The 14,331-nt window shown below is 35.6% G+C and overlaps 1 protein-coding gene across 3 annotated transcripts in view; it reads left to right on the top strand.

Annotated features, from left to right (window-relative positions):
- LOC118636201 (charged multivesicular body protein 1b-2) overlaps nucleotides 1–14,331 on the top strand; it is a 42,042-nt gene that overhangs the window by 17,966 nt on the left and 9,745 nt on the right. Inside the window, exons 7-9 of one of the 3 annotated variants that reach the window (XM_036271242.1) lie at nucleotides 4,106–4,149; nucleotides 9,252–9,324; nucleotides 9,737–9,793. In XM_036271242.1, the coding sequence (XP_036127135.1) occupies nucleotides 4,106–4,149; nucleotides 9,252–9,324; nucleotides 9,737–9,781 (162 nt within the window). In that variant the 3' untranslated portion in view covers nucleotides 9,782–9,793. Of the gene's footprint in view, nucleotides 1–4,105; nucleotides 4,150–9,251; nucleotides 9,325–9,736; nucleotides 10,357–14,331 lie in introns of those variants that run through there. The other 2 variants (XM_036271241.1, XM_036271243.1) reach the window with 2 other exon arrangements.

The raw sequence follows: 14,331 nt of genomic DNA, 5'->3' as shown, positions 1-14,331 counted from the left end.
TCGCAAAATGCAAGTAGGAAGTTATGCTCTGCCTCTGGATTCCCGAGGACATGTTGTAAGATGCCATTCCCTATCTTACTGTGAAGTTCTAAGAATTACACTAGGTCACATGTCTAGAGAGATTGGAACTTGGTTCTGCTTGGGTGCCAGTGTTCCTTACTGATAAAGGCATTGCAGTGGGTGTTAGGTATTATCCTAAGCCTCAGCTAATTCATCTCAGTGTAATTATTTTTTTGTTTCCTTCCTTCTCTTTAGCTTGTGTTATTTATGCACAAGTCACAGGTGAACAAATAGTAAATTACAAGATCAGTTATGTTTCAGAAAACTATGATGTTTTCTAATCCTACAATTTAGAGATGTGCTGCAGAGAAAATTAAAATTTGAAAATAGTTTGCATGTGACACGAGCTAGAAATAAAGTTTTGTGAAATTTAAATCTTTACATAGAAGGTTTCTTTCATTGTCACTCTTTGATCCCAGCACCTATCACATGGTTAATCAAATGAACAAAGAACTTATTACTACTTTACTAATGTGGAGACAATGTCATTTACAGAATAGGTTAAGAGGAAATTAGCAACTGTCCATCAATATTTTAATTTTTTCTCAAAAAGGTAAATAATAGAGCAAGTTTATATTTAGATTTTATAGTAAAGAAAGAAAGAATTCATGTGTATATCTTGTAGCGAGCATATATATTTAGCCATTACTTTTATAGCTTCTTTAGAGCCTCAATCCCCAAAATGTGGTTCAGGAAGCAAGAATGTTTTTATCACCTGTACGAAGAAGCTCATTAGGAATGCTGAAATTTAGACCCCCATCCACAGACGTATTGAATAAGAATCATTTTAACAAGATTCCCAGGTGATTTTTATGTACTAATTTGGGAAGCACTCTCTTGAACTTTCTGATTCTTATTCAAGCACATAGGTGATCCCCAGGATATTATATGATCAGTTAAGTTTAGGAAACACAAGTGAATTGAAAAAGTGACTTGAAGTCAGGACACTTGGATTTCTAATCCCCACTTTAACACTAATTAACTTTGGGACTGTAAGATATTTACTACCCTGGACCTCAGTATATTTAGCTGTAAAATGTAAGGGTTTGATCCAGTGATATCTAAAATGCTTTTGACCTCTGAAAAAATCTTCAGATTTATTCACCCAACATTTGCTGAATGCCTTGTGTTTCAGGTATTGTGCTAATTGCTAAGGATAGTCAAATATATACAAAACATTCTTAATAAAAACTCAACTAAAATTTATAACAGAAATGGAAAGGCATCTGGTTGAACACATTAAGTTGTCTAAATTTTCATACCCTGCTAATGAGCAGTTAGAATTTAAATTGGCATATCCACTTTGTAAAAGTAATTTGGTAAAATTATCTATAGTCTGTCTTTAACATAACAGCCAGAGTGATCCTGTTAAAACATGTCATATCATGCTGCTTTTCTGCTCAAAATCTTCTAGTGCAGTGGTTCTCAACCTTCCTAATGCTGTGACCCTTTAATACAGTTCCTCATATTGTGGTGACCACCAACCATAAAATTATTTTAGTTGCTACTTCATAACTAATTTTACTACTGTTATGTCTTAGGTGACCCCTGTGAAAGTGTTGTTTGACCCCCAAAGGGGTCGCGACCCACAGGTTGAGAACTGCTGCTGTAGTGGCTCCACATCTCCCTAAAAATAAAGCTCAATCTTTACAATGGCCTGTAATGCCCTATAGGATCTGCCTCTCCCTGCTTCTCTGACTTCATCTCCTATTACTGCTTAGCACTCTACTCAGGCACTTGGCTTCCTTGTTAATTCTCAAACACACCAAGTATATTTATTTCTGCCTCAAAGCCGTTCCTCTTGTAGTTTCCTTTGCCTGAAAGTTCTTCCTCCATCTAGCAGATATCCTCATTGCTTACTCCCCCACCTTTTTCAGTTCTTTTGTCATTTTTCTCAGTGAGGTCTTCCTAACCATCCAACTTCAGAGTACATCAACAGCACACCCATTATTCCGTATACTCCCTACACCCCTGCTTTATTTTTCTTCATAGTACACCTTCTAATATACCATATAATTTTTAAAACTTTTTGTTTTCTCCACTTCACATGCACACACTAGAATATAAGCTTAAAGAAGGTAGAGATAGCCCTAACTGGGTAGATCAGTTGGTAAGAGCATCGTCTCGATATGCCAAGGTTGTGGGTTCAATCTCTTGTCAGGGCACATACAAGAATCAATGGATGAATGCATAAGGAAGTGGAACATCAAATCGATACTTCTCTCTTTCACCCTCTCCCCTCTTTCCTTCTCCCCCCAATCCTGTCTCCCTCTTCCTTTCTCTTTCTCAAAAGGCAGAGATTTTTATCATTTTTGTTCAGTGGTACATTCCTAGCACTTAAGATGATATCTGATATAAAATAGATTCCCAGTATTTGTTGAGTAAATCAGAGTATGTGAAAATACATGTAACTTATAAGCTAGTACTTCTATTTCTAGATTCATACATAAAGAAACCCCTATGTGTGTACAAAGATACTTATACATAAGAATGTTCATGGTGCCATAGTCTATAATTGGGAGAAATTAGAAGGGAAAAGTCTGTATTTCTATACTGTGTCATATAGGAGTGAACATGAATGAAGTAGATCTCAACATAATTAGATCTTACCAGGTTGAATAAGAAAAGCAAGTTGCAGAATAGAATGCATAGTATAATTCTATTAAATAACATTTAAAAACACAATACTATTTTAGATAGAAAGTAGTATGCATAGTATAATACTAAGAAAATTTTAAAAACAAATAATGCCATTTTAGATATAAAGTAGTATGCAGTATAATACTGTTAAGTAAATTTTAAAACAAATAATGCCATTTTAAAAACAAAATAAAGACAACAAAATGTAAATGCACGTAAGTAATCTATTTTGGAATCACCCAAATAAATTCAATAAAAAGGAAAAAAATAAATAAAAATTAAAAAGTGAATGGAAGTCAACAAGAGAAACTAAGGCCCAACAGCAAGATTAGTGAGTTGCTTAAAATTATATACCTTGTTAATGGTAGAGCTGGGACTACATCTTAGAACTCCCATCAGTATGTCCAAAATATTTTTTAACAACTAAGTTAAAAATAAGAGTTGTTTTGATTAATCAGACTCTATTTCCTGAAAACTCCTCTACTGTGGTAAATATCTCAATATACTTATATTTTATTAATCTCTAAATATTTTTTTCATAAAAATATTTTTGTTTTGTTTTTTAAATTAAAGTTTATTTTTCCATCACCTTCATGTCTAAATATTTTTAAAGGGTAATCCTTAATATCAAAGTTGTATAAACTAGCAGAAAGAACAATTATGATTAATATAAAATTCAAATATATTACACTTCAAATACAAGCAAAGTGGGTTAGGAAAGAGCTTTGTAAATTGGTTCACCTTGTTAAAAAAGCTGCATTGCCCAAATTTCAAATTATATGTGAACATCACTGCTAATATATATATATATAAAAGTATATATATATATAGTATATAAGTGCCTGGGAGCTCAACTTATTTTATTTTATTTTTTCCATCACCATTTATCCCCTCTATGCCTTCTTCCACCTTCACTGCCCCCTCCACTCCACAATAACCACACTGTTATCCATGTCCATGAGTTCTCTCTCTTTTTGCTCAATCCCTCCACCGTCCCCAACCCAACACCTGCCCTCCCCCACCAGAGCTGTGTGACTGATCTCTATCTATGAGTCTGTCTCTGTTTTGCTTGGTAGTTCAGTCTGTTTATTAAATTCCACATATAAGTGAAATCATATGCTATTTGTCTTTCTCTCACTGGCTTATTTCACTTACCATAATGTTCTCCAGGGCCATCCATGTTGATATTTTTAACATAACCTCATAGTTTAAGGCTTTATTATTTAACATTCTTCAGAAATAAATCTTTTTTAAATAAGTTCGCTTCCTCTGGTGGTAAATATTTTTAAAATGTTTTCTTTTAAAAACTGTGGACCAGTTTCCCCCTTTTATAGCAAAATCAGAAACAGAAAGCACCCAAAAAGCAAATATCATTAAAATATAAATTCTCATATTCTTGTTCTAGGGCCAGGTGGATATGCTGCTTCAAGAAATGGCAGATGAAGCCGGGTAAGAAGTTATTCAGGGGTTTTAGTTAATCTTGATTTAATATCTGGAGATCCTAAAATTATCTAATGTGGATAAAAATATTTGTCATTACCACCAATGGTCAGAGTTAGGTTTTTGACCCTAGAAGTTAGTGTTGGAAGGGCCTTTAAAATATCATCCATCTCTTTGGCATGTTCATAAAAATGTGACTTTGTTCAGATCATTCTAATATTTTCTTAAAAATATCTGGCAATACATCCATTTATTATGTGATAAGAAATGGAGGAAGGTAATTGAGAGATGCAGGCAAGTTTAAACATTTTCTCAATACCTTCTATAAATATCAAATATAGCATATAGAAAATATTTGCATTCTTTTTATAAAACATATCTTCCATAAGAATTCTGTGATTAGGCCATTAAGTGTTAAACCTATTTTGAATTCTGCAAACTGAGTGGTATGTGCAAAATGTCCAAGGTTCTAAAAGATGGCATCATTGCAAATGGTCATATATATTTTTTTAAGTAAATAATTGACACCCTTTGTCATACTGTTATTAGAAATAGGGTATCTGTTAATAGGCTGTTTATTTTGGGCCCTTCATGTTTGAGAGGAATGATTTGAAAATGATATCTGCTATAGAAATCATGTTATGTCAGTATTCTCTAGTACATTACAATCAAACCTCAGTTCTTGAACGTCTCCCATCTCGAACAGTTCAGTTCTTGACCAAGTTTTTCACAGACAAAAAAAAGTCTCAGTTGATGAACAAAACTTCAGTTCTCAACCCAACAACCCTTTCATGCTGATACCTGTATGATGAGTTACACGTCTCTCGAGTGACAAAGGAGAGAATGCACGAGTGTGAGTCTACTGCTAAACCTTGCAATATCTCAGGAAATTTTGCTGTGAATGTTTTTGTGTTGTTTTTTTTCTTTGCTTTTGTTGTTGCTTATTATTATTAAATACTTACAGTAAGTCACCATGAGTCCTAAGAAGGTTAGTGAAAGCAGCAAAGTGAAAAGAAAAGTTGTGAAAACAACAGTAGAGCTTAAAAAAATAATTGCAAAGTATGATAGAAAGAGGCCATCGAGAGTGCTAATGTTGTTAAGGGTGTGAAAGTGCTCATGAAACAACAATCACAGGCAATTGAGAAAGGTTAAATTGGGGGATCATTTGGGGGTCAGGTATGGATTAATTCAATTTACATTCTTTCTAATGGGAAAAAATGATTTGGTTTTCAAACATCACTTCTGGAACAGCCTTCCAAAATGAATGAAGTTTGAGAACCGAGGTTCCACTGTATTTAGTACAAGAGACCATTTTATGTGAAGAATAAAAATATATTTTTTCAAAAATAAAGATTCAAACTGGGTGATACTGAAGTTTTATACTTTATGCTTAAAGGTAGAATAATAGATTGAAATAGGGTTTATGTACTCTATCCTTTTCTCCTGGAAAGAGAAGAATTGAAGACACCTAGAAAATAGAGTTGGTGAATATTATTTTAGTGTCTAAGCTAATACCTGATTACAATGAACAGTTAAGTTTATCAGCTGTTTAGATAACTAATTTGTCAATAGTGAATTAAAACCCAAGGTAATAAATCAGGTTTACAATATTGAGAATAGGACTGGCAGTTAGGTGGTACTATTTTGTTTTGTTAGCATCCTGATGTAGTCCATGTACCAACAGTGAAATTAGGAAGAAAAGTGATTTTTGTTAAGTAGTTAAGAAACCAAAGCATTGTGTGTCAGACAATCCCATCTTAATAATATGAAGCTAAGGACGTGTTTCTGTTCTTATCAAAACTAAAGAAGATTGGGCTTGAAAGTATAGCATAGGAGGTCTTGTAAAATGAAGATTGCCATGTTACAGTCTTGCTGACCCTCAGTGGAAATCAAGTTCAGTAGATAACTTTTTGAGAAAATTTAGAGCAGGATTTCTCAACCTCGACACTATTGACATTTTGGGCTACGTAATCCTGGGGGCTGTCCGATGCATTGTAGTATGTTTAACAGCACCCCTGGCTTATACCCATAAGATAATGTCCCTACCCCACTGTGACAGTCAAAAGTGCATCCAGACATTGTGGAGTGTTTCTGGGGAAGCATCAATGGGGGGGGGGAGGTTGGGGGTCAAAATCAAGAGCAATTAGTTATGTCAATAATGGATAGTAACTGGAGCAGTAGAAATAGGTAGCATAGCTGATGTAGAAATACTGATTCCCATCTTTAAAGATTTTTAAGTATCCAAATTCTGTTTGAGTTCATGATTCTCTGAACAAAATTTTAGTATAGCATTTCTTTACCTTTTAAGTAACCATTTATAGACTCTGCTGTTGACTTTTAAAAAAATTTAATGTATATATATTTTATTAATTTATTTTTGTTGCAGATGTTTCTCCTTTTTCCCCAATTGACACCCTTCTCCCGATCCCACCCCCACCCCAGCATTGTTGTCTATGTCCGTTGGTTACTCATACATGCATATAAATTCTTTGATTCATCTCTTCCCTCTTCCCTCCTCTTCTGAGGGTTGTCAGTCTGTACCCCACTACTATGTCTCTGGGTCTATTTTGTTCATCAGCTTACTTTGTTTATTATATTCCACAAATAAGTGAGACCACGTGATACCTGTCCTTCTCTGATTGGCTTATTTCGCTTAGCATAATACTCTCCAGGTCCCTCCATGTCATCTCAAAGGATGAGATCTTTCTTACAGCTGCATAGTATTCCATTGTGTAAATGTACCAGAGCTTTTTGATCCACTCATCTATTGATGGACACTTGAGCTGTTTCCAGATCTTAGCAATTGTAAACAGTGCTGCTATGAACATAGGGGTGCATATATTCTTTCTGATTGGTGTTTCAGGCTTCTTAGGCTATATTCCTAGAAGTGGGATCATTGGGTCAAATGACAGTTCAATTTTTAATTTATTGAGGTAACACCACACTGTTTTTCACAGTGGCTGCACCAGTCTGCATTTCCACCAGCGGTGTACTAGAGTCCCCTTTTCTCCACACCCTCGCCAACACTTGTTTGATGATTTGTTGACAGCAGCCATACTGGCAGGTGTGAGGTGATATTTCATAGTCGTTTTAATTTGTATCTCTCTGATTAGTGACATTGAGCATTTTTTCATATGTCTCTTGGCCATTTGTATGTCCTGTTTGGAGAGGGGTCTATTTAGGTCCTCTGCCCATTTTTTTAATTGGGTTCTTTGTCTTCCTTTTGTTGAGTTGTATGAGCACTCTGTATATTTTGGAAATTAACCCCTTATCTGATGTATCATTGGCAATTGTGCTCTCCCATATAGTGGGTTCCCTTTCTTTTTTGATGGTTGTTTCTTTTGCTGTGCAGAAGCTTTTTAGTTTGATGTAGTCTCTTTTATTCATTTTTCTCTTTGTTTCTTTTGCCCTAGGTGTTGTATCAGTGAAAATTCTGTTGTGTGTGATGTCTGAAACTTTGTTCCCTACATTTTCTTCTAGGATTTGTATGGATTCACGAATCACGTTTAAGTCTTTTATCAATTTTGAGTTTATTCTTGTGTATGGTGTAAGTTGGTGGTCTAGCTTCATTTTTTTGTGTGTAGCTGTCCATTTTTCCCAACACCATTTATTGAAGAGGCTGTCTTTACTCCACTGTATGCTCTTGCCACCTTTGTCAAATATTGAGTATAATGTCTTGGGTCAATTTCTGGGTTCTCTGTTCTGTTCCATTGATTTATATGCCTGTTCTTGTGCCTGTACCAGGCTGTTTTGATTACAGTGGCTTTGTAGTATAACCTGATATCCGATATTGTGATCCCTCCTACTTTGTTCTTCTTTTGCAAGATTTCTGTGGCTATTCGGAGTCTTTTTTGGTTCCATATGAACGAGTATTTGTTCTAGTCCTGTGAAATATGTCATTGGTATTTTAATGGGGATTGCATTGAATCTATTGATTGCTTTGGGTAGTATGAACATTTAATGATGTTAATTGTTCCAATCCATGAACAAGGTATATGCTTCCACTTTTTTATATCTTCCTCTATTTCTTTTTTCAATGTCCTGTAGTTTTCTGAGAACAGGTCCTTCTTGAGTTAAGTTTATTCCTAGGTATCTTAGTTTTTTTTGCTGTAATGTTAAATGGGATTTTTTTTTAGTTTTTCTTTCTGTGAGTTCATTATTGGTGCATAAGAGTGCCATCAATTTCTTGATGTTAATTTTGTAGTATCCTGCTGCTTTGCCAAATTGATTTATTAGGTCTAGTAGATTTTTGATTTGGAGTCTTTAGGGTTTTCTATGTACAATATGTCATCTGTGAATAATGATAGTTTCACTTCTTCCTTTTCAATTTGGATCCCTTTTATTTTTCCTTCTTGTCTAATTGGTGTGGCTAAGACTTCCAGTACTATGTTAAATAAGAGTGGGGAAAGTGGGCATCCCTGTCTTGTTCCTGTTCTTAAGGGAAATGCTTTTAGTTTTTGCCCATTGAGACTCTGCTAATGGCTTTTAAAGTTACTATATTCCCTGTAGTGTTTTCAAAATGAAGTTGGCATACACTAGTCTAGATACAGGCAGAAAGGCTAGTTTATATCCTAGAGGAGTAGGTACAATATAGATTAAAATCACAGGCCTTGGAGGTAGAAAATTCTGGGTTCAAATCCTATTTATCACTAGGGTGGATCTTGGGCAAATGAACTTAATTTTTCTAAAATTCAGTTGTATAAGGTGGATGCAAGTAATGATTCCTGCTACGGGTAGCTCAGGAGTTAGACACAGTGAACTAAATGTTAGCTCAAATATTAGATATGAATCCTGAGGCTACATTTATCTACTCTGTTTTGTCTGTTTTTTGGCATATTAAATTTCCTTTATAGTAGGAGTCATATAGTAACCCCAGTAAATTGAATACATTGTATGATTTTTATTTTGGTCTTTTGTTCAGATGACTAATCATTTTCTTGCCTTTTATTTGCTTTTCTATTTACATTTATAAAATTTACCAGTTTTATTTTTATTTAAATTAAGGCAAAATGCCAGGTGGAATATTCAAATTTCGAATAAATCTATTTTATTGCTTTTATAATTACATAAGGAGCAAAATGCCTATATTAACATTCATTTTTAAATTGTAGCCTTGATCTCAATATGGAATTACCACAGGGTCAGACAGGATCTGTTGGCACCAGTGTTGCTTCCACGGAACAGGTAGAAGTTGTATTTTATCTTCATTGGTATGAACTTGATGTGTGAATTAAACATATATTGTATGTATATTTATATATAAGTAAGTGTATATATACTTTTTTCTTTTATAAAGAATACTTTTACTATATGACATCATAAATTAGAAAATTGTGATTAGTCTTTACTCAGTGATGCACATTTTCTATTTGCTGCATGCACATTTCATTTAAAGATTGAATTTGCTCTCATTCATAGCTTCTGCTTTATTTAGTTCTTCATTTATTCTGAAATGTTTAAAAAAGTATATTGTTAATGTTGGTTTTTGTGTGAATTTTTGAGACAGTATTTTAATCTTATTTAAAATGTGAGCTATTTAAAGTATTAGTGATTTATATTTGTCACAGCCTTCTGACTTAAAATTTTCTTTCTTCAGGATGAACTATCACAGAGACTTGCTCGTCTACGTGATCAAGTGTAATATAAGGAACAGGTGCTTTTGTTTACTTCACGTGCTTCTGAAAATTTTCATGTGTATATGTAGATAATTTGCACTCCAGTCACATGAAGAACACTATATATTACAAAATGCTTAAATGCTATTTATATATAATGCTTTCTTTTGCCATGCTATATTTTCTAACACTTTAAGAATCCAGAGAGTTTCCACCGTGACATATTTTACAGTTTTGTATATTATGTTGAAAAGTATTCAGGGACACTTTTTTTTGTAGATGACTTTGACCAAGCTAGCATTAGCTTGTTGTATATGAAACATTTTCCTCAAAAATACAATCTAGCAACAAAGTACTACAGAAGAAAGTATAGAATAAAGGTTTTGGTTTCTTTTTAACTCAAAGTTGTTTTAAATCTCTGCATTCACATGTGATGCATAAAAATAAAAGCAGGTAAAACATGATGTTTACTTAACATGCTTCCATAGCCAAAACACCTCATTTAGTGTCATACAATGGACAATGTTATTTTTTTAATATATATATATATTATTTTTAGAGAGAGAGGAAGGGTGAAGGGGAAACAGAGAGAGAGAAATTGATGTGAGAGAAAACATTGATTGGCCGCCTCCTGCATGCCCCCTCATCCACGATCAAGCCCACAACCTGGGCATGTGCTCTGACCAGGAATCAAACCAGCAACCTTTTGGTACATGGGACAGTGCTCAACCAACTGAGCCATACTGGCAGGGTGACAGTGCATTTTTATGTTTTGTGTTTGTTTTTGCTGTTCAAGCACAGATGCAGTTAACTTTTATTCTGCATTCATCAGTTTTTAAATTTAGGTTGTTGTTGGAATTTTTACCCAGTAATTTAATCACTATTATTCGAATTCCTGAAATTAAAAAAAATTAATAATTTTCCAATATAACTAGAAAAAATAACAACATTAAAGAAATTAGGTTTGTTCAGTTTTAAAATTTTTTCTTTGCTAGATCACTGTTGTTAAGACTCAGAGACATTTAACCTTTCATACTTCAAATGAAATTGAATACATTTTATTTTCTTTTATTATTTTTATCCTCACCCGAGGATATTTTTGCATTTATCTTCAGATAGAGCGGGAGGGAAAGAAGGAGGAAGAGAGAGAGGAAAAACATCGACGTGAGAGAGACATATCGATTGGTTGCCACCCGTACAACCCCAACCAGGACGGGGGATGACTGCAACCAAGGTACGTTCATTTAGCAGCAATCGAACTCAGAACTGCCAGGTCCGCAGGCCAAGCTCTAACCGCTGAGCCAAACTGGCCAGGGCGTGAAACATATTTTAAACGATTCTCCTATTTCTACTCTACCCTTGGTGCACTGTATTTTAAAATATTACTTTACATGGCCTTAATATCATTTATATTTTTCATAGGATTGTTGATTGCTTTTTGAGAATCTTAGCCTACAGTTTAAAAGTAACTTACAAAAAAAATAACAAAACAAAATGGAATCAACTCATTACAAATACCATAAGCCCTAGTTAAATATATTTGTCCTTTTATCTTAAGCAAAAACTCTTTAATAACAGAAAGAAATAAAGTAGAAATAAATGTTGGAATAAAATGTTTTGCCTAGCCAACGCAAATAACTTCCAGAACAGTGGAAGTTGGGTATATAACATAGGAGGTAGGGACACAAAAAAGTCCTCAGGTCAAAAAAAGACTAGAAGGCCAAAAACCTTGGGGAAAAGCATTTGATGGCCAACTGTACAACTTTCCATCTCCCCAGAAATAGCTCTGTTTTACCCAACTAAAATGAACAAATGCTTGCAATTTTCTGCTATGCCAGTCTCAAATGTGGAGAAATGACCAAGTTATATTTTAGCTAGTATACTACTAATCTATGTTAAGTAGGTAAAGTGTTTTTTCGATACTTACTGCATGATTGATCCATGAAAGAGTGTTAATATTTCATTAACTTCTACTGAAGAGCAGATCTGTTTAGAAAATCTTTCCATTGTTAAGTCATAAAGGCATTCAAAGTGCAATTATGGAGACTTTTTTGCTAAGTATTCACCATTCATCTGTTTTCTATTGTAAATGAGGATGTGTGTAAATGAAGATTATTTTCACTGGTTAATGAAGTGAGAAATCACTCTATTGCTAAGTTTCAGTTAAACCTATTTAACTTTCTTGGTACTTGACTATATGGTATGACCTCGGTGTGGTAATCTTCCATTTTGTTTATAATTGATGCTTTGTCCTTTTACTGAAAGGGTAACTTGGATTATATTCGAACATCCTAGAGAGGCATAGAAGAGAGTATTACTGACTAAAATATCTATGGAATAGAGTTATCTCATTTTCCATTGGTGGGAATCGTAGCTTTTGTTCTTTTAAATTCAATAAAAATTGTTAATTGTGAATATGGCCTACTTAAATCTAGAAATGTAAATGGTTCTGATCTAAAAATAAATGTTCAGCCCTGACTGGTTTGTCTCAGTGGTTAGAGCATGGGCCCTCGGATCCAAGGGTGTCAGGTCTGATTCCTGGTCATGGGCACTTACCTAGGTTGCAGCCTCGTGGTCAGGGTCATTCGGGGAGGCAACCAGTTGGTGTATTTATCACATCGATGTTTCTGTCTCTCTTAGACTAAGAGCTGCACAACCTGTGAACTCTTACCTTGTTAGTATAAATTGCATTTCTAGTTTTAGTTTGATGAGTGATTCAATAATTGAAAAGTAACACATGCCAGGTTAGCCAGGCAGGGTTGGTGGAAGATGGCAGCCATATAGGCAGACCTGTCTTGCATGTCTTCCCAGGGCCAGACTGGAAATAAAACTAAATAGGGGAACATTCACTCAGAATTACCAGCTGAGGTTCAGCTGAAGAGGAGACATAAAAAGGAAGAACAGAAAACACCTAGAGTCTGGTAGGAGGGGCAAGAGTGCAAGAGGGTCTGGCAGGCTGAGAGAGAGGAGGAATCTCTCAGCTTCAGCCTGGGTGGGGGGCGTTTCCCTGAGAGGATCGAGGCCTGGTCCCCGGGCTAGGCACCTCAGTCCAGAGCACCAGAGCCGCAAACTACGCCCATGTAACATCCAGCCGTGAAAGGCAAAAGGGTTCTGGCCACCAAGAAGACCAAGCTAGTCGGAGATAAAGCCACAGGTTTTTTTTTTTATTATTATTATTATTTTTATGTTTGTTTGTTTTTTAAACCCAGAGCACAGGTTTTTATTTACAGCTACTCACCTGAGGCTTCCATGGAGGGAGGGTGGTACAGACTGGAGGTGCCTGAGGAGAGGCTGGGGTGGAAAGCATTATGGAAGGATGGGGGAAAGTGGCCACTGGGTGACCTGAATCTGATTGTGCCTCCTCCAAACAAAAGCAGCCATTTCTCCTGAGAGGCCCTAGCCCTCCCAGAAGCCACAGCTCAGGTATGTGAGAAAACCGCACCCTCAGGAACACTGCCTCCCACACACCGTAGATCTTGCAGGGGAGATAGCAGTAGGGGGCCAAACCTTGGGTTTGAACAGGCTCAGCGAGTGTCCGTGACTGGCTTAGGGGTAGGACCATCTGTCCCACTGTCTCAGGGACCTGACTGACAGAAAACTCTTGGTTTCCTCATAAAAATCCTAGAAGAAAATGTAGGCAGCAAAATCTGAGACATCACACGTAGCAGAATTTTTGCTGATACATTGCCTAGGGCAAGAAAAACAGGAAAAATTTAATAAATGGGATTACATCAAACTAAAAAGCTTCTGCACAGCAAAAGAAGCATCAAAATGAAAAGGGAACCCACTATATGGGAGAGCATAATTGTCAATGATACATCAGAAAAGGGGTTAATTTCCAAAAGATAAAGAGTACTAATACATCTCAACAAAAGGAAGACAAACAATCCAATTAAAAAATGGGCAGAGGACGTAAATAGGCACCTCTCCAAACAGGACATAAAAATGACCAAGAGACATGAAAAAATGCTCAATGTCACTAATGATCAGAAAGATACAAACTAAAACGACACACCTGCCAGAATGACTGCCATCAACAAATCATCAAACAACAAGTGCTGGCGAGGGTGTGGAGAAAAGGGGACTCTAGTACACTGCTGGTGGGAATGCAGACTGGTGCAGTCACTATGGAAAACAGTGTTTCCTCAAAAAATTAAAAATTGAACTGCCCCTTCCCCCATTGATCCCACTTCTAGGAATGTATCCTAAGAATCCTGAAATACCAATCAGAAAGAATATATGCACCCCTGTGTTCATAGCAGCACTATTTACAATAGCTAAGATCTGCAAACAGCCCAAGTGTCCATTAGTAGATTCGTAGATAAAAAAGCTGTGGTATATTTACACAATGGAGTACTATGCTGCTGTAAGAAATCTCTTCCCCTTTGAGACAACATAGAGAAACCTAGAGAGCATTATGCTAAGTGAAATAAGCCAATCAGAGAAAGACCAATATCACACGATCTCACTTATTTGTGGAATGTCATGAGCAAAATAAGCTGATGAACAAAATAGATCCAGAGTCATCAAGTATGCAACAGACTAACAAACCTCAGAGGAAAGGAGAGTGGAAGGG

This window comes from Molossus molossus, unplaced genomic scaffold, assembly GCF_014108415.1.
Source record: "Molossus molossus isolate mMolMol1 unplaced genomic scaffold, mMolMol1.p scaffold_m16_p_2, whole genome shotgun sequence".
Taxonomy (NCBI): domain Eukaryota; kingdom Metazoa; phylum Chordata; class Mammalia; order Chiroptera; family Molossidae; genus Molossus; species Molossus molossus.
The sequence above is the reverse complement of the archived record's forward strand: the minus strand, read 5'-3'. Positions and strand labels throughout refer to the sequence as shown.